Consider the following 26,412-nt stretch of genomic DNA (forward strand, 5'->3'; position numbering starts at 1 on the left):
CTTTCTGTCTCCTGGGCTGGTAATCGCCTTGTGTCCTTGGTGTTCTTCATTCTCCTTTGATCCAGGTGGGTTGACCATTTGATGCATCTTAGATGGCTGCTTGCTAGTGTTTAAGACCCCAGATGCCCCTTGTTGAAATGTTTTTTGAAGGTTTTTTTTTTTATTGAAAAGAAAAGAAAATTTATTATGGTGAAATTTATACAGTAAAACCTGTGCAAGTTGGAACCTGTGTAAGGTGGAAACCTGTTAGAGAAGGAAAACTCAAATATCTTTCACTATAACAAGCGATAGAAAAGTGGTAAGACTGTACCGTCAAAGGTGGAAGATTTGCGAGACCAGGCCGTCCTGTGTAACGAAACATTTGCCATTTTTACGTGTACAGTTCAGATGTTAATCACATTCACAATGTTGTACAACCGTCACCGCTTTCTCTAACCAAATTTTATGACCCCAAACAAAAACTCAGCACCCCATAAGCAACACCTTCCCATTTCCCCCTTCCACCCACCTCTGATAAACTTCTGTCTCTATGTATTTGCCTGTGCTGGATATTTCATAAATATAGGATCATACAATATTTGTTCTTCTGTGTCTAACTTATTTCACTCAAAAATTCAGAATGTTTTCAAGTTCACCATATAGCATGTATCATAACTTCATTTCTCCTTATGGCTGAATAAGATTCCATTGTACGGATATACTACGCTTTGCTTATCCATTCATCCGTTGGAAACTCTGATGGCTTAGTGGTTAAGTACTACGGCTGCTAACCAAAAGGTCAGCAGTTCGAATCCACCAGGCGCTCCTTGGAAACTCTATGGGGCACCAGGCGCTCCTTGGAAACTCTATGGGGCAGTTCTACTCTGACCTATAGGGTCGCTATGAGTCAGAATCGACTCGATGGCAACACATTTGGTTTTGGTTTTATTCATCTGCTGATGGACACTTGGGTTGTTTCTACCTTTTGGCAACTGTGAATAGTGCTGCAACGAACATTGGTGAACAAGTCTCTGTTTATGTCTCTGCTTTCAATTCTTTTAGGTATGCACCTAGAAGTGGAATTGCGATAAAAAAAAAATTTTTTTATGGTAATTCTATCTTTAACCCTTTGAGGAACTGCCACGCTGTTTTCCACAGCAACGTCACCATTTTACTATCCCACCAGCAATGGATGAAGTTCCAATTTCTCCACATCCTCGCCAACACTTGTTATTTATTTATTTTTTTTCTGTTAACAGCCATCTTTGTTGTTGGTATTAGGTACCATAGAGTCAACTCTGACTCATAGTGACCCCATGTGACAGAATAGAACTGTCCTGTAGGGTTTTCTTGGCTGTAATCTTTTTTTTTTTTTTAATAATTTTTATTGTGCTCTAAGTGAAAGTTTACAAATCAAGTCTGTCACATATAAGCTTATATACACCTTACTCCATACTCCCATTTACTCTCCCCCTAATGAGTCAGCCCGCTCCCTTCTTCCAGTCTCTCCTTTCGTGACCGTTTTGCCAGTTTCTAACACGCTCTACCCTCCCATCTTCCCTCCAGACAGGAGATGCCAATACAGTCTCAAGTGTCCACCTGATACAAGTAGCTCACTCTTCATCAGCATCTCTCTCCAGCCCACTGTCCAGTCCCTTCCATGTCTGATGAGTTGTCTTCGGGAATGGTTCCTGTCCTGGGCCAACAGAAGGTCTGGGGACCATGACCACCGGGATTCTTCTAGTCTCAGTCAGACCATTAAGTCTGGTCTTTTTATGAGAATTTGGGGTCTGCCTCCCACTGTTCTCCTGCTCCCTCAGGGGTTCTCTGTTGTGCTCCCTGTCAGGGCAGTCATCGGATGTGGCCGGGCACCATCTAGTTCTTCTGGTCTCAGGATGATGTAAGTCTCTAGTTCATGTGGCCCTTTCTGTCTCTTGGGCTCATAGTTATCGTGTGACCTTGGTATTCTTCATTCTCCTTTGATCCAGGTGGGTTGAGACCAATTGATGCATCTTAGATGGCCACTTGTTAGCATTTAAGACCCCAGAGGCCACACTTCAAAGTGGGATGCAGAATGTTTTCTTAACAGAATTTATTTTGCCAATTGACTTAGAAGTCACCTTAAGCCATAGTCCCCAAACCCCCGCCCTTGCTCTGCTGACCTTCAAAGCATTCAGTTTATCCAGGAAACTTCTTTGTTTTTGGTCCAGTCCAGGTGAGTTGACCTTCCCTGTATTGAAGGTTGTCCTTCCCTTCACCTAAAGTAGTTCTTATCTACTATCTAATCAGTAAATAACCCTCTCCCACCCTCCCTCCCTCCCCCCTCTGGTAACCACAACTCAGTTTAAAGTATTTCTCACGTTCTTATAATGGTGGTCTTACACAATATTTGTCCTTTTGCATCCGACTTCACTCAGCATAATGCCTTCCAGGTTCCTCCATGTTATGAAATGTTTCACAGATTCCTCACTGTTCTTTATTGATGTGTAGTATTCCATTGTGTGAATATACCATAATTTATTTAACCATTCATCCGTTGATGGACACCTTGGTTGCTTCCAGCTTTTTGCTATTGTAAACAGTGCTGCAATAAACATGGGTGTGCATATATCTGTTCATGTAAAGGCTCTTATTTCTCTAGGATATATTCCGAGGAGTGGGATTTCTGGGTTGTATGGTAGTTCTATTTCTAACTTTTTAAGAAAACGCTAGATAGATTTCCAAAGTGGTTGTACCATTTTACATTCCCACCAGCAGTGTATAAGAGTTCCAATCTCTCTGCAGCCTCGCCAATATTTATTATTTTGTGTTTTTTGGATTAATGCCAGCCTTGTTGGAGTGAGATGGAATCTCATCGTAGTTTTAATTTGCATTTCTGTAACGGCTAATGATCGAGAGCATTTTCTCATGTATCTGTTAGCTGCCTGAATATCTTCTTTAGTGAAGTGTGTGTTCATATTCTTTGCCCAATTTGTGATTGGGTTGTTTGTCTTTTTGTGGTTGAGTTTTAACAGAATCATACAGATTTTAGAGATCACGCGCTGGTCAGAGATGTCATAGCTGAAAATTTTTTCCCAATCTGTAGGTGGTCTTTGTACTCTTTTGGTGAAGTCTTTAGGTGAGCACAGGTGTTTGATTTTTAGGAGCTCCCAGTTATCTGGTTTCTCTTCGTCATTTTTAGTAATGTTTTGTATTCTGTTTATGCCTTGTGTTAGGGCTCCTAACGTTGTCCCTATTTTTTCTTCCATGATCTTTATCGTTTTAGTCTTTGATCCACTTGGAGTTAGTTTTTGTGCATGGTGTGAGGTATGGGTCCTGTTTCATTTTTTTGCAAATGCATATCCAGTTATGCCAGCACCATTTGTTAAAAAGACTATCTTTTCCCCAATTAATCGACACTGGGCCTTTGTCAAATATCAGCTGCTCGTATGTGGATGGATTTATATCTGGGTTCTCAATTCTGTTCCATTGGTCTGTGCCTGTTGTTGTAGCAGTACCAGGCTGTTTTGACTACTGTGGCTGTGTAATGTTCTAAAATCAGATAGAGTGAGGCCTCCCACTTTCTTCTTTTTCAGTAATGCTTTACTTACCCGGGGTTTCTTTCCCTTCCATATGGTGATTTGTTTCTCCGTCATATTAAAAAATGTCATTGGAATTTGCATCAGAAGTGCATTGTATGTATAGATGGCTTTCAGTAGAATAGACATTTTTACTATGTTAAGTCTTCCTATCCATGAGCAAGGTATGTTTTTCCACTTATGTAGGTCCCTTTTAGTTTCTTGCACTAGTACATTGTAGTTTTCTTTGTATAGGTCTTTTACATCTTTGGTAAGATTTATTCCTAAGTATTTTATCTTCTTGGGGGCTACTGTAAATGGTATTGGCTGTAATCTTTAAGGAAGCAGATCACCCCGTCTTTTTCCCCTGGAGCGGCTGGGTGGGTTCAAATTGCCAACCTTTCACTTAGCAACTGAGCTCTTAACCATCGCATGACCAGGTCTCCTTAATAGGCATCCTAGTGGGGGCGAAGTGGTATCTCATTGTGGTCTTGATGTACATTTCCCTAATGACCAGTGATGTTGAGTTTTTGGAGGGTTTTAAGCAGGGAAAAGGACATGATATAGTTTACCTTATAGGGATGAAGATAACACTGTTCCCGACCTTTAGTTAAGGAAACAGACAAGAAAACAGGCAAAAGTCCTAACAGGGTAATGGGTACTTTGATAGGAGAAGGTCAGGCCATGGGGAAACGTAGGGACTTGACCGAAGCGAAGGTTGACTCCTTGTTCTGGGCTAGGCCTAACTGTAGGTGTTTATCATATGCAATTAAGCCGAAACCTAATCAAAGGATTTGTCTACATCTGCTTTTTTCTCTATCCACCCCCCCAACAATATTATACATTTGACACATTGATTTCAGCCCTGAGATTTTCCAACCTTCCCCAAATTTACACGTCGCACCTTTTGTGGGAGTGTGGGGGTGGTGTCCGCTTAGGTGCCTCAGAGGAAAGGCCTGGCGATCTACTTCTGAACAATCAGCCACTGAAAACTCTACAGAGCACAGTTCTCCTCTGAGACATATGAGATCACCATGAGTTGGAGTCCACTTGACTGGTGGGGCAGAGAGGATTTTGCTTGCAAACAGGCAGCTTCTTCCATAGGCAGAGGGGTGTTCTAACCCATTTTCTTTCTCCTATAACAGAAATAATTGGCACTAAAAATATTCACCTACAACCCCAACACTTCAGCTGAGGCTTGTTCTTGAATTAAACATTAAACAATAAAGGAACACGTCTCATAATAAGGCAGTGTCCTTCCAAGAAAATATCTGCAGGCTCTATTTACTGCAAGCTGTGAAATATATCTGTTGGGTGAGTGATGATGTGGGTTGGTGATGTCAGGAAGGGTTAGGAGGTTGTTACCTGATTAGGGTCCATGCCCTGGAGCAGTCAAGCCAATGAAACATACTCCAAGTCAGAAAGAGTGAGAACGTTTATTAAGGAGATGTCTACATCACCGGGGACCCAGCAGCAACATAGCCTGTCTCTCTGGAGTCCCCAAGAGCAATTCTACATTCGAGCTTGTAAAGAATCTTACAAGGGTTTGAAGTGCCTTTGTACTCTGCAGATGGCCTGGCCGGAAGAGTTATGCATTACAGGACAGCCGGAAGAGTTATGCATTACAGGACAATGACAAAAGACTCTTTATCAGAATAAAGAGATACATATCAGCTACCTGGGCTGTGAGGGTTTTAAGTCACAGTGGTCCAATAGAACAAAACAAAGTTATTTGCATCAGTTTGAAACAAAGAACAAAGCCATCAACATTAGGTCAAAACAAAGTCTTTAACAGAGGTATGTGAAGGAGGAAGAAGGCAGAGGAAGGAGAAAAACTTACAGGTTCTTCAGGTGTTAGTTATGTCAAGCTCTCGGTTGCCCATTTTAAAAAAGGAGAAAACATGCTGGGGAGTATTGGGGTCACAAGGTGGAGTGAGGTCCTGGGGGGGTGGTGGAGTTTGGCTTTTATGGTCTGGTAACCATCCATTACCAGAACTGTGAAACCACTGACACAGATGGAGTTTTGTTTTTTTTTTTGCGGGGGGGGAGGGGGCGTGACAGTGCTTTCCCTGAGGCGCCTCTCGGTGCAACCCACAGCATCTTACCTGGGCCTCTGGGCCCCATTCCCCCCTCCATTTCATTTCTGCATTTCTCTTGCCCGGCCCGGGGCCTGAGCTCCATCGGTTCTGCCCTCAGCACCTGCCCGCCTGGTAGGAGCGGATGGAAAGCGGTGCGGTGCAGCTGCAGAACCAACAGGCCTTTCTGCTCCCAGGTCGGCCACCTCCAGGCAAACTCCAGGTTTTTACCAAAGTCCCGGTCTATCTCCAGTCTTCGCCTTCCCAGAGACCCTCCTGGCCTCGTCTTCTCTCCGCGGGTTAAGACCCCAGAGACCCCACCAGGGGAGCTAAGGAGTCAACCCGCCCTACCTGCCACGTTTACTCCGAGCGGGGGCTCTACCGGGCCCGCCCGCCGCCCCCTCCGGAAGCCCCTCGGTTGCCCACCGTCCGCAGGAGCCCCAAGGACCCCCCGCCTGGCTCCCGCGAGGAGACCCAAGAGCACGAGTCTACAGACACTCGGCACCGGCGGCTCTGCAGGCGCGGGTTTAAAGGGCCGGGCAGCCCACCCGGCACAGGCGCCCCTCCCTGCTCCTGCCGCGCGCCCAGGCCGCACCCACTTAGGGGCGGTGCGCGGGGCCCAGCTCTCCGTCTGCGCTGAGAGTGGGGGCGGGACTGCGCGGCGGAGCGGCGGTGGCGGCGGCGGCCCGGCGGGTTTCGCGCGGGGCCCGGCCGGGGCTGCGGGGGCCGAGCGCCGAGCTCGAGGTGCGCGAGGGCGGTGGAACGGTTCGGGGAGGCGCGCGGCGGGGCCGGGGAGTGGGGAGGCCTGCGTGGCGCGGCGGCTCCGCCGAGGCACGGAAGGAGGCTCCGGTCGCCCCGGGCCGCCCCAGCCTGGCGCCGGGGCCCGGGCCGGGCGGCGGGGCCGGCGGCCGTCGTTGAGCCTCCGCGAGCTGCCGGACCGAGCTGGGGAGACGCGGGAGGCGGAGCCAGCGGCGCGGAAATTGGCCCTCGGCGCGCGCCGTAGCGCGGCCCGGGAGGCGGTCGCTGAGCGCCCGGGGATAGCGACAAAAGGAGGGAGGCGGAGGGCCGTTTGGGACCGGAGGGATTGGGACCCCCTTCCCAGCGGAGGCGGCCCCCCCAGCCCAGCCAGCCTGGCACCTCCCGGCCTCCACGCAGGCACCTGGCTCGCCTGGCCCGGCGCCGAGAGCGAAGGTAGTAGCGCCGACAGCGCCCCCTCTGGCCCGACGGCGCCGCTTCAGCCTTGGCGGGGGCCGTTTGCCCCTCGCGCGCTGGCTCCAGGCTGCCCACCCGGGCCGGGCCCCTCGGACCCCGGGGTCTCCGTGCTGCTTTCCCGGAGACAGGCGAAATGGGGCGTGTTCCTTCCGCAGGGCGCCCTGAACCCGGCGGAGAGCGAGTCTCGCCTCCCGGGGCCGGGAGATGAAGAGTTGACTGTGTCCGAGGACCTCAAAAAAGGGCCGGAACCGTTTAGAAGGCCTGGGCGGGACTGAGGGGTTCGCTAGGGAGAGGCCGTCACCCCGAGTCTTGGCCCCTGATGTGGGGATGCGAATGTGGGGTCTTTGGTGTTTGGAGGAGGGAGTGTGAACTGGAGGAGGCAGCCAGTTGTCTGCTCACTCAGCAGGGCTGGGGCAGCACCTTGGCTTCCTTGGTGACTTTTCCTGCCCTGAGCCAGCGGGGTGGGGCTTCTGGGGGGCTGTTCTAGAACAGCTGTGGGCGCCCTCTCTGCATCGGAGAAATGCTCTCTAGTGTCAGGGTGTCCCCATCATCTGGGGCACAGGTGTGAGCTAGGGGGAGTGCATCCACCAGACAGAACTTTGGAAAGGCCTGCAGAGGAGTTACTGGAACGTCTTCTGCAGGAAGAAGAAAACTAAGCTGTGGATCTACCTTTTAATGCTAAGAGAAGTTAGGACAGAGTAGAATTGCCCCAGAGAGTTTCCAAGGAGTGCCTAGTGGATTCGAACTGCCGGGCTTTTATCAGCTGTAGCACTTAAAAGCTAGCCACCAGGGTTTCCAGATGAAGTTAAAAACCCATTACTAATCGAGTCGATTCCAACTCATAGTGACCCTGTAGGACAGAGTAGAACTGCCCTGTAGAGTTTCCAAGAAGCACCTGCTGGATTCGAACTGCCAACCTCTTGGTTAGCAGCTGTGGCACTTAACAAGTATGCCACCAGTTGTATATACAAGCAGGTTGGGTAAAAAATCCATTTCTCCAGGTTCTCTAAACTTTTCTGTGATGGCTTTTAAAGTAGAAACCAAGTCCCACTCATCTAAGCGTGTCATCTTGGAGCCGCATTTCTCAAATGTGGCCGTCACCAAATGTTTCCCACTGGCCGAGGTGCTTTTTGAAGTTTTTGTTCATTGATTCGAGTGCCTACTATGAGCCCTGATGGTGCAATGGTTAGGTGCTTGGCTGCTAACAGGTTGGTGTTGAACCCACCCAGCTGCTCTGCTCTTCAGGAGAAAGACCTGTAGATCACAGACAAGAAAACCCAGTGGGGCAGTTCTCTGTCTTGTGGGGTTGTTATTAATGGACTCACTGGCACCAGACAGCAGCAATGCTGTGTCAGCTGCAAACGGATTTTACAGCTTTCTGGACCCCTTACTGAACCACAGTTCTCCCTGATGGGTGCTTGGAAATCCACTTTTCACACCTGGTGATTTAATGTTCACTGAAGTTTGAGAACCAATTGTCTTAGGCAGTAGGCAAACTACCATCAGCTGGTGAAGTTCAGCCTGCTGCCTGTTTTTATATGACTCATGAATTAAGAATGGTTTTTACATTTTTAAATGGTCAGGGAAAAAAGTCAAAGAAGAATATTCCATGACATGAAAATTACATGAAACCCACACAGCCCCTGCTCATAGATTCAGCTGCTTTAGGGCTTTAGCAGCAGAGCGGAGTAGTTGCGACAGACTACATGGCTGCAAAGCCTAAAATATTTACTACAGTATCTGGCATTTAGAGAAAGTTTGACAACCGCTGCCGTAGAGGGAAGAAGGAAAGTGGATTGGGGGGGGGCGGGGAAGAAGCATGTGTGTTTAAAAATTAATAGACAAAATGAATATAGGTAAATTTTATTTTCAAAAAAGCAGAGGGAATATTGTTCTATTCCGGATTAATGCAAAAATTTTAGATTAATGCAGGCATTTAGGTAGGATTTCCGCAGAGATTGGGAGCCTGTGCCCTTGGTAAGTTGGCTAACCATATGATTCTTTTCATAGGCTGAGTAAACTCATGGCTTGATACCGTTTTCTTAAGAAACAAACTGACTCACAAGGAAAATGGCGTTTGTTGCAACACAAGGGGCCACGGTGGTTGACCAAACCACTCTGATGAAAAAATACCTACAGTTTGTGGCAGCTCTCACGGATGTAAATACACGTGAGTGGATCCTTTTTTGTTGTCATTAAGGACATGCGTTAATGTGACTGATTTATCTTAGCTGAAATGATGTGCATATTGAGATAAATAGTAACATTAAATTTTACCCTCATTTCATCTTTCTCTGTTGTGTGTTGAAGCAAAGTGATGAGCATTACTGGCTGGAGCCCCAAAGAGGCACGTGTGTGTATGTGGGTGTGAATCTGTGTGCCTGTCTGGGTGTGAACACGTGTATGGGGTGTGTGACTGTGTCTGACTGGCTGTAGGGAACTAGTTACGTGCCTTCTGTTGGACGATGACAGTCAAACTGATAAGATCTGATTGCTTCATTTTAAATTATTAAATTCAGTAATTTTAGGTACATCCTTAACATAATTTCAATTACCTGATGGTATGTTTCGCCCTTTACAGCTGATGAAACAAAGCTAAAAATGATGCAAGAAGTTAGTGAAAATTTTGAGGTACGAGCTTTCTGTTTTATACTTTTCACTTTGAGGTAAATATACTATTCATATGTGCTTTCTTGCTGCCACTCTGTCAGTCTTTCCATTGGTAAATCATAATTCATTGTCTTTGTTAATATAGTTTACTGCATTTCAAAATTGGAATTTGGAAATTGGTACACAGCGTCGTCTAAGTTCTTTGCGTTAGTGCTAGTGAACCTCAAATTATGTTGAAGAATGTTGGTTTTGTTTTGGCTGTTTAACATTTTCTTCATTTTTAAAATATAATTGCTCTTCTAGGCGTATAATCTCGGAATGCACTCAGACTTGTGTTTTGCATTTCTTACGTTCATATAATAGTTGGCAGGTTGTTATGGAATGGGAGCTGGACCCCCATTTTGGCTCTACTACTTATAACTTAAATGACCTTGATTAAGCAGTGTATCTCTTCTGGGCCTCACATTCTACAGTTTTATTTTGTGTCAAGTTCTCTTCATTTTTCTTCAGTCCTTTTTATCTTTAGATGGAATAAATTCTATTGATTTGTCTCTTGAGGTTCACTGACTATCTTTCTGTTATTCTCTATCTGCTGTCAAGCCTGTCCTCTGATTTTTAAATTTCAGTTTTTGTGCTTTCAATTCTAGAATATCCATTTTGGTTCTTTATTATGGATTTCATTGCTCTGCAGACATTCCTGATCTGTTTGTTGATTAAGACTATATTTTCCTTTTATTCTTTGAACATGTGTAATGGCTGCTTTAAAGTCTTTGCTAAATTCAACATTTGGGCTGCCTGGTAGTTAATATCTGTTGCCTGTGGGGCCCGTTTTCCTGTTCGTTTGCATTGTACACTGGACATTGTGTGTAAAATGGTATCGGGACTCTACATTCTGTTGTTCCCCTGAAGAGTGCTGATTTTTTTTGTTGTTGTTGTACAAGGCAGTCCAGTTACTAGCTGATCTCATTGAACTTGTGCAGGCTTGGTTTTATACTTCGTTAGGGAGGACTTGTGGAAAACCCAGTGTTTCCCAAGCTTCTGTAACTTGATGGAATTCCACCTCCAAACTCTGTCTCCCTGTGGATCTCAGTAGAGGTTGATTTTAGGCATTTTTGGGGTGGGCCTAGAATAGACTTTAGGGCATGATCTTTCCTTGGCCGGATGTCTAGGGTGTTACCAAGGTGTTTTGGAGGTCTTTGCACTGTAGCTGGACTGGAATCCCAAATCCTCAAACATTGCCAGACCTCTGGTATCTCTGTTCATCTTTCAGTCCTAAAGGTGCCACTCTCTTTTCCTTGGATCATTTGAATGTAGGTGTTTAATTAAAGAAGTCTTAAGCATTGGAGATGAAAGATGATTGAAACACAGTTCTTGCCTCCAAGGAATCCATAAAGCTACTTGAGAAGAGACTATTAAGGAGTCACACAGCTCCTGAGAGCACCCCCAGGTAGTAGTATGAGACGGAGCCCCTAGAATTGTACACGGAGTTGTCCCTACGCCTCGACTCATAGGCTGTCGCTCATGACAGTGAACGGTGAACTCCTTTCTCTTGTCCTCCAGTTCCCCTCCATACTGAACTTTTTTTTTTTAGTACCTTTTACAGCTCATGTGTTCTTACGTTTTGCTTTGGCATATATTTTTCTTAGAACATTCTGTTTTGTCATAAATAATTCCCCCTTGCCTCTCAGGTTTTAGCGTAAGCATCATTTCTTCAAGATGTACTCTGCCATTGATTCCCGCCTGAAAATTGTGTTCTCTTGTTACATGTTCCTTTAGTTGCCAGTCCTTCTTTGTATCAGAAGGCATTTTTGTGTGTGTGATAACTGTCTTTATCGCCACGCTGCTGCCTCCCCTGCCTCTGAGAGCATGAACTGTGTCTCCTCATCACCTTTTCCCCACTGAGCACGTGATGGACCCTCGGTAAACATTTGTTGAATGAATACATTAGTCAAAGGCACTAAAAGGGGAGGAGAAGACCTGGGTGCTAGATTTGAATTCCACTTCAAAAACATATTGACTGTGGCATCTGGCGAATTGTTTCACCTCTCTGAGCCTCTTTCTTTTCTGTGAAATGTAGACAATACATATCTTGGGGTTGTGGACAAGACTATATAAGAAAGAAGAAAAGTGGCACACAGGTGCTCTGCAGATAAAAAAACCCCAGCAAAACCCAGGGCCGTCGAGTCAATTCCGACTCGTAGCGACCCTATAGGACAGAGTGGAACTGCCCCGTAGAGTTTCCAAGGAGCGCCTGGTGGATTCGAAATGCCGACCATTTGGCTCTGCAGATAGTAACAGCTAATACTTATTGAGCATTTACCATGGACAGTGTTGCGAGCTTAGTGTATGTTAACACGTGTAATCTTCACAATTGTCGTATGAGGTAGGTGGGAAATACCATCTTCACTTAACAGCTGGGGACGCTGAGGCACAGAGAGGTTAAGCAACTGTCCAAGGTTTACACTTCCTAAGCGGAATCCGGATATTATGCTGAGAGTCTTTTTACTATCCTGCTGCCATTGAGTCAGTCCTGACTTAACAGCAACCCTATAGGACATGGTAAAACTGCCCTATAGGGTTTCCAAGGAGCAGCTGGTGGATTTGAACTGCTGACTTTTTGGTTAGCATCCTGAGCTCTTAACCACTCACCACCAGGGCTCCCTTTTTACTCTACTCTCTCCTAAGTAGTTTTGTTTCCTATCCTTCTTTTAAACAGTGCTGGGATAAATAATGGATGCCGTAATCTTAGATTTTTAGGTAGGAAAAGGTGTCGGTATGTTCAGGCTCTTTATTTTCCAGCTGAAGAAGCTAAGATCTAGAAGCTGAGTGACTATTCAGAGGGCTCATTAAACAGCAGAGCCAGCCTAGAATAGGCTCCAAGTTCAACACTTCCCACAGCATTGGTGCCAGTTTTAACGGCAAATTTTAGCATTTGGCTTTCATAAATTGGATTTCAGAAGCAACAGTCATCCTAATTTATTAAAACTAAATTATCACTCAAGCTCAAACATCTAAAAGTATTAAAAATGGTGTTGCTCTGCTAAAATGTTTTATATTCCTTTGAGTTTCTTATATGAATTTGAAATGAAAATACACATCACTTAAATGGGTTTTTTTTGTTTTGCATAATTAGAACGTAACATCATCGCCTCAATATTCTACATTCCTGGAACATATCATCCCTCGATTTCTTACGTTTCTTCAAGACGGAGAAGTTCAGTTTCTTCAGGAGAAACCAGCCCAGGTAATCTGTTCAAAACCTTCAGAGAGGAAAAGTCATTTGGTAGGATTGTAAGCATTCATGGATTAAAACAACTCAAAAAAGCCATGATTGCACTTAAGGTTTCATAAGAGAGGTTTTGTCACTTTGGCGTAACTTTGCCCAAGACCATTGCCCCCTTAGCTGTCTTGGTTTTAATTTATCCATTATATCTCTTTTATAATTAAAAATTATTCATAAATGCTGACTGTTGATGTGTGAGAATGCTGTTTATTATAGACAAATTCAAGCACAGAAGAAGGGTGGATAGTTTAACGACCCCACCCTCCCATACCCATTAGCTAACTCTGATCTTACTAGTTTTAATTCTTAAAATCTGTGGTAATTATGTTTTATTTATACCCCTACCCACTTGCCCTGCCTTGATTATTTTAAAGCAGTCCGTCATACCTTTTTCCTATAAATATTTCAGTGTGTATCTCTAAAAATAACTATTTAAAAAACATTGTTGTAATACTAGTGAACAGTGTATTGCTAAGTAGAACATTTTTATCTTGTCAGTTCAAGATCTTATATCTTTAACCTTCCTTTTAGTTGTTGGCTCCATAGATAGAATCATGAAAGCGAAGTACAGCTTGTGATGTAATTCGTCCTTGGGCCCAAGGTAACTGGGGATAGCATTAACGGAGAGAACAGATTAGGCAGAGAGATCCCAAACTAAGCGCAGTTAGCTTTTTGTTTTTTCATCTTCAGTTTTATTCCACGTTTGCATACCAGTGTTCTTCTGCTGGAAACACTGAGAAGTTGTGAAAGAGGAAAAAAATCAGCTAGGTTGATTTGGCAACCAAGTGTAGAAATATTCAAAGTAATGGTTTGCAGTTACGTGCTTTGAGTTATGTTTAAATAAATTACAGGACTGCTTTTAAAATGGGATCCATCTGGTAGTATGGTGGCGACCAACACTCGGTATATTACAATGTAGAATTGGAAAAGAACCGATGTGGAACTTGAAAGTTTTTTTTTACCTTTACAACTTTTTTGTTTTTCTCCCTAGCAACTGCGGAAGCTAGTACTTGAAATAATTCACAGAATACCAACAAATGAACATCTTCGTCCTCACACAAAAAATGTGTTGTCTGTGATGTTTCGCTTTTTAGAGGTAACCTTTAGAATGAACTCTTGTTGTTTGGCCGTATTCAAAACTTCAGATGTTTTTCTTATGAACCCCGTATTATGCAGCTATTTTCCTTTCACTAAAGTTCTGATTCACATGAGCAAAAACTTTCTTAATGTCCCCTTCTCCCCATTTTTGTTAAGTTTCTTGATCAAATTACTAAGAAAGATGATACTTTTTTAAAATTTTTATTGTGCTTTTAACTGAAAGCTTACAAATCAAGTCAGTTTCTCATACAAAAATTTATATATACCTTGCCATATATGCCTAGTTGCTGTCCCCCTAATGAGGCAGCACACTCTTTCTCTCCACCTGTATTTCCGTGTCCATTCAGTCAGCTTCCGTCCTCCTCTGCCTTCTCATCTCCCCTCCAGAAAGGAGCTGTCCACAGTCTCATGTGTCTACTTGATCCAAGAAGCTCACTCCTCAGCAGTATCATTTTCTATATGAATGTCCAGTCCAATCTCTGTCTGAAGAGTTGGCTTTGTGAATGATTCCTGTCTTGGGCTAACAGAAGGTCTGGGGACCATGACCTCCGGGGTTCTTCCAGTCTCACTCAGACCATTAAGTCTGGTCTTTTTATGAGTAGTTGAGGTCTGCATTCCACTGTTCTCCTGCTCCCTCAGAGATTCTCTGTTTTCCCTGTCAGGGCAGTCATCAGTTGTAGCCAGGCACCGTCTAGTTCTTCTGGTCCCAGGCTGATGTAGTCTGACATATGTGGCCCTTTCTGTCTCTTGGTCTCATCTTTACCTTGTGTCTTTGGTGTTCTTCATTCTCCTTTGCTCCAGGTGTGTTGAGACCAACTGATACATCTTAGATGGCAGCTTGCTAGCATTTAAGACCCCAGACTCCAGTCTCTAAAGTGGGATGCAGAATGTTGTCTTAATAGATTTTATTATGCCAATTGACCAAAATGTCCCTGAAACCATGGTCCCCTCCTAACTCCCTCCCCTGCTACACTGGCCTTCAAAGTGTTAGGTTTATTCAGGAAACTGCTTTGCTTTTGGTTCAGTCCAGGTGTGCCGACCTCTCCTGTATTGTGTGTTGTCTTTCCCTTCACCTAAATTAGTTCTTGTCTATTATCTAAATAGTGAATACCCCTCTCCCTCCCTCCCCACTCTGGTAACCATCAAAGAATATTTTCTTCTCTATTTAAACTATTTCTTGAGTTATTATAATAGTGGTCTCATACAGTATTTGTCCTTGTGCAGCTGACTAATTTCAGTCAGTATAATACCTTCCAGATTCTTCCATATTATGAAATGTTTCACAGATTCATCGTTGTTCTTTATTGATGCATAGTATTTCATTGTGTGAATATACCATAATTTATCTATTCATCTGTTGATGGGCACCTTGGTTGCTTCCATCTTTTTGCTATTGCAAACAGTGCTGCAGTGAACATGGGTGTGCATATATCTGTTTGTATAAAGGCTATTATTTCTCTAGGATATGTTCCAAGGATTGGGATTACTGGATTGTATGGTAGTTCTATTTTTAGTTTTTTAAGGAAGCGCCAAATCGATTTCCAAAGTGGTTGTACCGTTTTACATTCCCACCAGCAGTGTGTAAGTGTTCCAGTCTCTCCACAACCTCTCCAACATTTATTATTTTGTCTTTTTTGGATTAATGCCAGCCTTGTTGGAGTGAGATGGAATCTTACCGTAGTTTTGATTTGCGTTTCTTTAATGGCTAATGATCGTGAGCATTTCCTCATGTATCTGTTAGCTACCTGAGTGTCTTCTTTAGTGAAGTACCTTTTCATATCCTTTGCCCATTTTTTAATTGGGTTATTTGCCTTTTTGTTGTTGAGTTTTTGCAGTATCATGTAGATTTTAGAGATTAGCCGCTAATCGGAAATGTCATAGCTAAAAACTTTTTCTCCCAGTCTTCAGGTAATCTTTTTACTCTTTTGGTGAAGTCTTTGGATGAGCATAGGTGTTTGATTTTTAGGAGCTCCCAGTTATCCAGTTTCTCTTCTGGTGTTTGTGCTTTATTAGTAATGTTTTGTTTACTGTTTATGCCATGTATTAGGGCTCCTGGCATTGTTCTTGTTTTTTCTTCTATGGTCTTCATCGTTTCAGATTTTATATTTAGGTCTTTGATTGATTTTGAGTTAGTTTTTGTGCATGGTATGAGGTATGGGTTCTGTTTCATTTTTTTACAGATGGATATCCAGCGCCATTTGTTAAAGAGGCTATCTTTTCCCCGTTTAACTGACTTTGGGCCTTTGTCAAATATCAGCTGCTCATATGTGGATGGATTTATATCTGGATTCTCAATTCTGTTCCATTGGTCTATGTATTTGTTGTACCAGTACCAGGCTGTTTTGACTACTGTGGCGGTATAATAGATTTTAAAATTAGGTAGAGTGAGGCCGCCCACTTTGTTCTTTTTTTTCAGTCATCCTTTACTTGTCTGCAGCCTCTTCCCCTTCAGCATGAAGTTTATTTCTCCATCTCATTAAAAAATGCCATTGGAATTTGGATCGGAATTACATTGTATCTATAGATGGCTTTTGGTAGAATAGACATTTTCACAGTGTTGAGTCTTCCTATCCATGAGAAGGTATGTTTTCCCAATTATGTAGTTTTCTTTGTATAGATCTTTTATGTTTCTGGTAAGATTTATTCCTAAGTATTTTATAGAAAGATTATACTTAATTGAAGATTGTCAGTCTAAGTCACTGAGGGATTGACCAAACATAGTGGTGATCTTTGCAGATGAGTTGGGCAGTGGCTGACAGACTCAGTGCAGGCTTTGGCATGGCGCTGTGTCTGTTCCAAGCACAGGCTTTATGCGCAGTGTTGGTGTCTACCGCTATTGAGTTGGCCCCTGACTCAGCAACCCCATATACCACAGAATTGGACCGTGGTGATCCATGGGGTTTTCACAGCCTGATTTCCAGACGTAGATCTCCAGGCCTTTCTTCCTAGTTGACCTTTGTCTGGAATCGCCACTGAAACCTGTTCAGCATGATAGCAGCACGCGAGCCTCCACTGACAGAAGGGTGGCTGCTGTGCGTGAGGTGTGTTAACTGGGAATTGAACCCAGGTCTCCTGTGTGAAAGGGGAGAATTCTGCCACTGAACCCCCACTACCCACTTTACTTGTACAGAGTTCTCAGATTATTGGGGCGAATCCATTTGGTACCCATTAAGTTAATCTCTAAGCATTGTTTCCTTTTCTTGCTGTCCTTAGTGTTGACGCGTTACAGAATTCTGTTGAGTTTCTGTGTGATGAAGTTGAATTCGGATCCTGACTTTTAGATTCATCGTGTTAGCCAAGTTGTCTGTCTTCTCTGAGGCGTCACTTCTCATAGGTAGAGTGTGGATGGCACCACCCACTCCGAGCATTTGTAATTGCTTAGCACAGTGTCCAGGACGTGGTGGTACTTGGTACTCAGTAAGTGTTGGCTCTTTCCTGTTCCTTTGGCAGTATTTTTAAGCAATGAAGCGTTAGTTGGCCCATGATGACCTCAGTTTGTGGTGTGTCTTGCCATAAATGCTAGTTAACTCATCTGTGAGCGTGTTACCCAGTCGAGGTTGATGGTAGATGCCGTTCAGATGGTACACCAAACACCGTGAAGGCCTCCTGTCTGAGACAGTAGTATTCTGTGGGTTCGTGGGAGGGTGTATGTGCAGAAAAAGCTTAGAGAAGAATAGCCTTTGATTTTAGATTAAAATAAATTGTAATCAGTTTAACTCTTTTAAAATGCTCTTTTTTTTTTAGACGGAAAATGAAGAAAACGTTCTTATTTGTTTAAGAATAATTATTGAGCTACACAAACAGTTCAGGCCACCAATCACACAAGAAGTAAGTTGTTTATTCTAATAACATTTTCACAGTGTGTCAGCAAGTCCCTTTTGCTGAGTAAATTTTTTACCCTCTTCTATAGCTGACTGACGTGTGCTTTTAACTAAAGAAAATAATAGCCTAAGCTAGGGTAGGTTCTTTCTGAAGTTAACAGTGACTGTTTTTTTTACATGTGTATTCTTATTGTTGTAAAAATATAACAGCATTTGCCAATTGAACATTTTTCAGGTGTACAGTTTAGCGATATCAATTACCTTAATCATGTTGTGCAATCATTACCCATAGTCATTGCCAAATTTCCCGTCACCATGAATGGACATTCACTGCTCACTGAACAATAACAGTGACTTTTTTGGGAATGTGTATATCCGTGTATTGTTTAATCTGTTCAGTAGTTGAAACTACACCTGGAGTCTGTTTGGGTTATCCCCCATTTTGGGTAGTAACGTGTCTGATGTGCCAGGAGACTCTAGTCGTTTTATGTTATGTGATGATGTGGGTTCTGGAGTCAGCTGAGTTTGAATCTCAGCTCTGCAATTCAGTAGCTGACACTGGGTAAGCGCCTAACCTTTTGGAGCCTCAACCATAAAATGGGGGCAATCATAGTGTATCTTCAGAAGGTTGCTTAAAGAATTAAATATAAAGTTAAAGCTCTTAGCACAGTGATTGGGATCTGCATAGTAAGCATGCAACGTTAGCTATGATTAAAATATGTTCTCTGTAATAAACACCTATCGTAGATTATTTGGAAACGAATTCAGAGCATAAAGATGAAATAGAGTTCCTACCACCTTAGAAACAATATCTAATGTCTTGGGGGACTTCCTTTCCTTTTTCCCCACCTTATGTGTATTTTTTTTTTATGTTTATGGTAATTTCGTACGTATTTATTTATATCCTGATTGCACTTAGGTGCAAGCATTTTTCCAATGGTGAAAAAATTCTTTATAAAGTCTAAGTTTTAATGAATGCCAATTTTTTTTAGTGGATGTCCTTATTTTTGGATGCTTAAGTTATTTAGGAATTTTTATTTCATGGTGATTACTAAACGTTTTTGTTGACAGTTGAAATTATTGAGTAGGTTAGGTTCGTAGCGGTAGAATTACTGAGTTGAAGGTGTTTATGTTTTGATGCCCCTGATACAAATGGTAAAATTGATTTCCAGAAAGGTTTTTCAGCAATTTCAGGACCTTTATCAAGTTTGACAGTCTCCTTTTCATGGCCCCCTCTCCAGTACTGTCCGTGATTAGTTTTTGAAAGGCAAAAAGTAGCATTCATTTGTTTCCTATTTATCAGTCACTGTATTTCTTTGTGTTCACACCTACTGTCCATTTGTATTTTGAGCCTAACGTCTCGTTACCTGTTTTATGAGCTCTTATATATTAAGACTATTTATTTATTATAAGCATTTTCTGTCTATAAATACTTTCCTATGATGGAAGTGTCTTTCTTTTTTAGATTCATCATTTCTTGGATTTTGTGAAACAAATTTATAAGGAGCTTCCAAAAGTAGTGGTATGTCTTTTATATAGTTTCGATTTATTAGTTATATTTAATTACTTCCATTTATTATTTTCTCATTCCACAGGAAATTTGGAACAGTTGGGTTGAAGGAGTAATAGGAGCAGGGGCGTGCTAATTTTGGAATGGGAAATGTTTGTTGTGTGCTGGGAGCCAACTCCGGGTCATAGCAAGCCTATAGCAGCCCTGTAGGGCAGAGTGGAACTGCCCCATGGGGTTTCCTAGGCTGAAATCTTTACAGGAGCAGATTGCCAGGTCTTTTTTCCCTTGGAGCATGTGGCTGCTGAGTTTGAACCACTGACCTTTCAGTTAGCCTCTGAGTGCTTAACCATTGCGACACCAGGGCTTCTTTGGGAAATGTTCAGCGATGGTCAGAATCTAGGTTGATAGATAAACCAACCGCTTAAAAAGAGTTCCTTTGGTATCAGTGTTTCAGTTTCAACATTTCTTTTTTCTTGCTGTATAAAAACAACACATGTATTTTTTAAAGCAATACATTCTTATTGTAAAAATTTTGGGAGAAAAATGGAAAGCGAATCACCCATAAACCTCTCACTTGTCAGCAGTCATTGACGGTGAGATTTTGCCTTGTTTTTCACTTGGCGCTTTTTAAAGATAGTTGAGCCCACAACCTTGAAGGCGTCTGGAGAGGGAGTATCTCTTTTCAGTATCGGTACTTCTTTTTCCTGTCTCCTTAAGAACTCTTTCCTAGCCATGCCAGCAATGTAAATGTGTACAACACGGAAGATGAAAGTCTCTGCCCGCATTGCCGTTACCAGTTTGGAATATACTCTTCCGAGACCCTTGTTCAGGCAGTCATGATTCTTAATGGCGCCATAATTTTCTGTCACATGCGTGTACCGTGCTCATTTCCCTCTTGCCGGTTTTTCTGGTTTTCAGTATTATACCATCACAGATAATGCCTCAGGAAGTCATTGTGTTTACATCTGTTTGTGTGCCAAACAAACTTTTGGCCTTATTTCAAAAAATTTAAGTTTACAAAAATTTTAAATTAACATACAGTAAAATTTACTTTTTTTTTTTTTTTTTTGTATTTTAAGGATTGTAATCTACTAAGAATGTATAAAACTTAAGATTAGTTACTTTGAGTTAGCACATCATGTTACCTGCCATTTCTCTCAAAACTTTAGAGGCTATTTTTCATAAGAACCTCTCTTGTTTTAATGTGGAGCCCAAGTTCTGTTGAGAACTAAGGATGACAATGAGATCCTGCCTTTTAAAAATGCCTTCCATGCTTTGCTTCTGTTCATGTCTTCAGTCTCTATGGAGGAGACTAAAAAGTTAACAGGGACTAGTTTCTTACCACTAAGGGGATGATCTCCCCTGCCTTTTTTTTTCTGTTGGAGGTGGAGAACCTTGTTCTCTGTCGTGTCATTTTTTTATGGTCGTGTAAAAAGTAAACATTTAGTGTGTGTTGGTTTTAGACATCTGCAAGGCTGTATACTTTAGGGGATTGGGAAATGAATGGTTTAGCCCAAGTATGGAGTTGGTGCAACAAAAACACATAGAACATCTGGAATTCTTAAAGCACTAGTTATGCACATTTAAGGAACTTTAGTCACCAAAGGTATGTTTTATTAAGGAATATTGTATTTGACTTTAGGAAAAACAATGTCTGTTCTTTTTATGTAGAACCGCTACTTCGAGAACCCTCAAGTGATCCCAGAGAACACAATTCCTCCCCCAGAAATGGTTGGTATGATCACCACAGTCGCAGTGAAAGTCAATCCCGAGCGAGAGGACAGCGAGACGAGAACGGTGTGTTGTTTTCAGTAGCTTTGCTTTGTTTTTATCCATGCTGATTGTTTTAGACCTCTTGAGTTTTTTTTTAAACACTTGGGGGCATATTAAGATAAACAAATAAACAGATGTGTGCATCAGACAGAGTCACTGATTCTGCCAGGCAGCCTGGAAATGGTGACGGCGAGCTGTTGGCAGCCATGGGGACGAGGACAGGAAGATAAGTCGTGGTAGACATCTGGAGTAACCTTTTGGAAAGAGCAGCAGACCAGGCGAAGGGGACTCTGTTGCATTCTCAGCTTGTCTTTTGACCTTAATGAAGTCCTTTTTTTAAAAAAAATATTTTATTTTGTTGAAAATGAACACAGCAAAACGTACACCGATTCAGCAGTTGCCACGTGTACAATTCTCTGACGTTGATGACATCCTTTAAGTTGTGCAGCCGTTCTCGTCCTCCTTGTCTAAATTGTTCCTGCCCTGTAACATAAACTCACTGCCCCCTAAATTTTCTGTGTAATCTTTCGAGTTGCTGTCATTGGTTTGATCCCAGATAGATAGTTCTTTGAAAAAGCACAGCGCTCCCAAACCAAACCAAACTCATTGCCATCAAGTTGAGTCTGACTCATAGCGACGCTGTAGCACAGGGTAGAACTGACCCATGGGGTTTCCAAGGCTGCAGTCTTTACAGAAGCAGACTGCCACATCTTTGTCCTACGGAGCAGCTGGTGGGTTTGAACTGCTGACCTTTCGGTTAGCAGCCAAGCACTTTAACCACTGAGCCACCAGAGCTCCTGTGCAATGCTGAGGGCAAACATAGTGAAGTCCTTTTAAACGCTGAATTTGTACTTTAGTGTTGGAGACAATGGGCTTCGGGGGCAGAGAGCTTAAGCGCGGTGTCCTAGCCCCACCACTCTGAGTTCTCTGACTGGCAAAGCTCACGCACTTCAGGGCTGCTCTCTTTTTCCTCTCAGTGTCTGAAAAGCCTGTCTCGTGGGATTCTGTGACGGTAGTGCTCGTGTGGCAGTGTCTCCCACGTAGGAAGCACGTACTAAGCATTTACTCATGCTGTACGTTCGTGATTGTTGAGTTAAAAATATTTTACTGTCTGTACTTGTTTTAAAGAAATGGTTTTGCAGAATATTTCCGTTTGTACTGGGATGAACAAGAAACTAAATTTTGAGTAAAACTTTTAAAGATGCTCCATAAGTTTGTACTCTACTGTTCTTTTCAGTAAGTGAAATAATAGATGTTAGTTTATAAAATTTTCTCAGGTGATTTGAACCACTAAATTTGGACAGATTTTCCTGAGTCATTACATTGAAAAACAGACCTTTACATTAAATTATAGTTCTGCGTACTTCGTTTTCAAAATTGTTTGGATCTTACCCCATAGATATGTACAAAGACGTGTCTAATATTTCCTCTTTGTTTCATTGTGGTGATGCTTAGTAGAATAGTGGTTTGGCAGTTTTCTGCGACACAGTGGTAACCAGTGTCCGTTTCTGTCTTAACAGCATTCCATCATTCCTAGAGGGTCGCTGTCTTTGAAAGTGTTGGCAGAATTGCCCATTATTGTTGTTTTAATGTATCAGGTATGTCTCTTGTTCATTAGTTTCTTGAGTCTTTAATAAAGCTCCTTATCATATGATATAACTCCCATCTAATTTTCTGTGGCAGGTAGGTGTGTACGACGATACAAACATATGCTAACTAAAGTAATGAATCGTGTAGTTTCTTTGGTACGCCCTATTATTTTGCTACGGCAGAGTGTGAAAGGATGAAAATCTGATATGTTTGCTTTTAGCTCTACAAGCTGAACATCCACGGCGTTGTTTCTGATTTTGTGCCTTTGATCATGAACACCATTGCGACTCAGGTATCTGCACCAGCCAGGTGAGATTTCTTAGGGCAGTGGCGTAGCTAGCCGCCACGGTGCTCCAGTTCCAAGTAAAAACACACTTGCTGTCATCCTTCTTAAGACGTGAAAACTATAGGTGATGAAATTTCGGTAAAATCGTATGCATTTTTGACTTTCTGAATTTATTTTTCAGGGATGATAGATTCTAATTTCTTTTTTCGAAAGGATGAGATAAGGTCTTGGTTTTTGGTTATAAATTTGGAGGTGTCATTTGGCATTATTTTCACTTAAAACTTTGGGATACCCAAGCCTTTCTTGCCTTGAAGCCTTTGTTCTTGCTGTTGCTTTTAGCACAAGTGCTAGCACATTCTTTACTGCCTTCATTCGCCCTCACCTGTCACCCCAGATCTTTCAGTAGGCCAACTGTATTCACCCTTGAAAACTTCTCAGACTTCAGGGCATTCCTCCTAAGCCCTTTATCTCTGACTCTCCTGACTTGCACCCTGTCAGGCTCCCAGTCATTTGAGGGCAGCATCTGAGGCGGAATCATCTCCACCGTCCCCCTGACGGCTACCCCACAGGGTCTGGCATTGGGCCAGTAGCCACATGAAAACTCCTTGCTGGATGCGTGTGTCAGCCTTGCCTTGGATTTACATGGCGACTGCTGTGGAATGGTTTGGAGAGCTGTTTTGCTTCAGACTTCTAAACCTTTTATGTTATTCGGAATTGCCTAAAAATGTAAATTTTCTCACTGTTACTGCTGTGTTGTCCAGGTCTGTAGGAATCACACTTCTGGGCTTGGTAATTGTTATATAGCCTTTATATTGATTTCACCTATAGAGTTGAGAGCTAATAATTGTAAATTTTATTCAATTCTCATTCAGGCAACATAAGCTTTATAACAAGGAGTTATATGCTGACTTCATTGCTGCGCAGATTAAAACATTGTCATTTTTAGCTTATATCATCAGAATTTACCAGGTAAGTTCATTTAAATTAGGTTTATTGTTACAACATTTACGTACAGTAAAACTCACCTTTTGTAGAAGTACAGATCTGTGAATTGGCAGCTGTCTACAGTCAGGTAACCACCAACACATTAAACTATAGAACGTTTCTCTCACCCCACAAGGTTCCCTTGCGTACCTTTGTAGTCAGTCTCCTCTTCTTATTGCCAAACTGAAAAAAACCAAACCCGTTGTCGTCAAGTCTATTCCAACTCATAGCAACCCTACAGGACAGAGTAGAACGGCCCTATCGCGTCCCCAAGGCTGTAATGTTTACAGGAGCAGATTACCAGATCTTCCTTCCACGGAGTTGCTAATGAGTTTGAACGACTGAACTTTCGGTTAGCAGCTGAGTGCTTAACCATTGTGCCACCTGGGCTCCTTCTCCTACTGCCAGTTCCTGGCAATCAGTGATCTCTTTTTTGGACCCATAATTAGATCTTATTATGAGTTGATTATAAGTGTCTCTGGTGTCATTGACCATTTCCATCAACGACATGCGTAAGTAAAGAGTGTATATTAAAATTTTTTTTAGTGTTTATACTCCCTCCCTCCACACCAAATAGTGAAGTAATACTTATTCACTGTTAAAAGTTGCGAAAATAAATAAACAAAAAGACATCTGTAATTCCGCCATGTGAAAGTAACTGCTACTTGGGTTCGTTTACATCCTTCTAGTTACGAGAACGTCCGTGCACACACAGTCCACACAATCGATTAAAGCCTTTTTGGATATTACTTGTTGACTAGACCTGTTCACTTTGTGAAAGTCCTTTGCACAATATTTAGTCTTAGTTGAATTTCTAAAAAGCTTATAAAGTATTTTTCTTAACATCTACCAATCAACGTAACGGTTGTTGTAATCCTGATTTTTATAGGACCAGGTGACTAAGTACTCTCAGCAGATGGTAAAAGGAATGTTACAGTTACTTTCAAATTGTCCAGCAGAGACCGCACACCTCAGAAAGGAGCTGCTGATTGCTGCAAAACACATTCTCACGACGGAGCTAAGAAACCGTACGTCTTTTCTCTGAATGCGTATGAGGCCTGCTGCCATCGTTTTTGGGCATGGGGTGGGCGCCTAGTGGACAATCTTTAGCTCGCTGAGATACTTTAACACGGGCACTTTCTCTGCTGCTCTGCCTGGCTCCCTCTCTCTGCCTGCTTTTCTCTCTTGCCTCTCTTTCCCTGGCTCAGGGTTCTCCTTGTGTCTTCTCTCAACCTCATAATTGATGGGGATAATTTCCTTACCGTAGCTTAGGTTCTGAACCTTCTGGAGTTTTCTGCCTTTTGCCTGCATGTCTTCTGAAATTACACATAGCCCCTTGCTTACTCAATCCCAGCCAATAATCTTTCAAAGTTGAGAAGAAAACAGGGTTTTTTCCCCCTCCATACTGTCAAAGTGATGGATTGGCTCTGTTTTTACGTACAAGGCTGATGCTCGCTTTTTAAACGCTTTTCGTATTTCTTACGTCCACAGTGTTAGGTTGAAGTTATAGTCTAGTTGTTTGATGATGATAATCGTTTTCCCCGGTAATATTTCAGTATTCAAGGTTTCTTTGCTACCACTTTGTATGTTAGAGCATACGTAGAGCTGAGGTTAGGCCTCCTCATGTAGTTTCTAAACATGAAAGAAGAGTAAAGCTTGAGTGCTTACACATGAGTCGATACAGCTGCTGTTGTTGGGTGCCGTCAAGTTGATTCCAACTCCTGGTGACCCTACATAATGGAGTAGAGCTGCCCCATAGGGTTTTCTAGGCTGTGATCTTTCTCCTGTAAAGCCACTAGGCGGGCTTGAACTGCCCACCTTTCAGTTACTGCTGAGTGCTTAACTGTTGTGCCACCAGTTCATACAGCAAAGCTCAGACATTGTGCTATTAAAATGTAAATTATAGAGTAATTATTCCATGTGGAGGTAGCTGAAAGGAATACAGAAAATTTAAGAACTTTTATTTGAAATGTAACATACATAGCAAAGTGCAAAAAGAAACAGTTTCATAAAAACTTAAGAGCAGATATCTGCATGAGCCCCTCCTGGGAGGAAATTGAGCTTCCCGCCCTGGAGACGCCCTGTGGTCCCTTCCTGGATTGCTGCCCTGATACACTTCAGGTTGACTGCTCTTCTAATTTATGTGGTTCTTTTCCTTTTTGTGGCCTTTTCTATGTGTTCGTATCACAGTAGGAGAATTTTAAATGTAATGTTTTGAAATGTACTGAAGTGGGTGAGTTAGTGTCAGATGCCATTCTCAGGTTAACTTTGCAGTATTCCCATCATACAGGTAACAGGGATTTTGGAGGTGAGTTTGGGCAGCTCCGTACCGGGAGATTTCTACTTGTTGAAGTGCTGGCAGATTAAAAATCTTTTTCGTGATTGCCAGGTAGTCTCTGTTCCATCACTGCACAGGCCAGCCCTCGCCTCTGAGGCCATAAAGCTTGATTGCAGTCTGCTAACACCTGTTTCCTAAATGTTGGATGGGCTCCCAACTTGCTGCTCTCCACAGTCTGATCATATTAAAAAAAAGACCATTTCCGTTAAGTCAATTCCAACTTAAGGCTACCCAATAGGACAGAGTAGAACTGCCCCATAGGGTTTCCAAGGAGCAGCTGGTAGATTCGAACTGCC

At 42.7% G+C, this 26,412-nt stretch overlaps 1 protein-coding gene and 1 non-coding gene across 6 annotated transcripts in view; both read left to right on the forward strand.

The window, feature by feature from the left end:
- The first annotated feature begins 6,278 nt into the window (after positions 1-6,278).
- Positions 6,279-26,412, forward strand: part of TRRAP (transformation/transcription domain associated protein) — a 125,728-nt gene continuing 105,594 nt past the window's right edge. For 4 of the 5 annotated variants that reach the window (XM_064296033.1, XM_064296036.1, XM_064296035.1 and 1 more), the window contains exons 1-12: positions 6,279-6,355; positions 8,834-8,993; positions 9,405-9,454; positions 12,567-12,677; positions 13,708-13,812; positions 17,559-17,642; positions 19,101-19,157; positions 20,817-20,942; positions 22,439-22,516; positions 22,729-22,817; positions 23,667-23,763; positions 24,668-24,806. In XM_064296033.1, the coding sequence (XP_064152103.1) occupies positions 8,894-8,993; positions 9,405-9,454; positions 12,567-12,677; positions 13,708-13,812; positions 17,559-17,642; positions 19,101-19,157; positions 20,817-20,942; positions 22,439-22,516; positions 22,729-22,817; positions 23,667-23,763; positions 24,668-24,806 (1,036 nt within the window). In that variant the 5' untranslated portion in view covers positions 6,279-6,355; positions 8,834-8,893. Of the gene's footprint in view, positions 6,356-6,683; positions 6,803-8,833; positions 8,994-9,404; positions 9,455-12,566; positions 12,678-13,707; positions 13,813-17,558; positions 17,643-19,100; positions 19,158-20,816; positions 20,943-22,438; positions 22,517-22,728; positions 22,818-23,666; positions 23,764-24,667; positions 24,807-26,412 lie in introns of those variants that run through there. The other variant, XM_064296034.1, reaches the window with a different exon arrangement.
- On the forward strand, positions 9,127-9,321 carry LOC135233028 (small nucleolar RNA ZL1). The gene has a single exon (XR_010323735.1). It is a non-coding gene; the product is annotated as a small nucleolar RNA ZL1 (small nucleolar RNA).

Source organism: Loxodonta africana, chromosome 12 (genome assembly GCF_030014295.1).
Source record: "Loxodonta africana isolate mLoxAfr1 chromosome 12, mLoxAfr1.hap2, whole genome shotgun sequence".
Classification (NCBI taxonomy): Eukaryota; Metazoa; Chordata; class Mammalia; order Proboscidea; family Elephantidae; genus Loxodonta; species Loxodonta africana.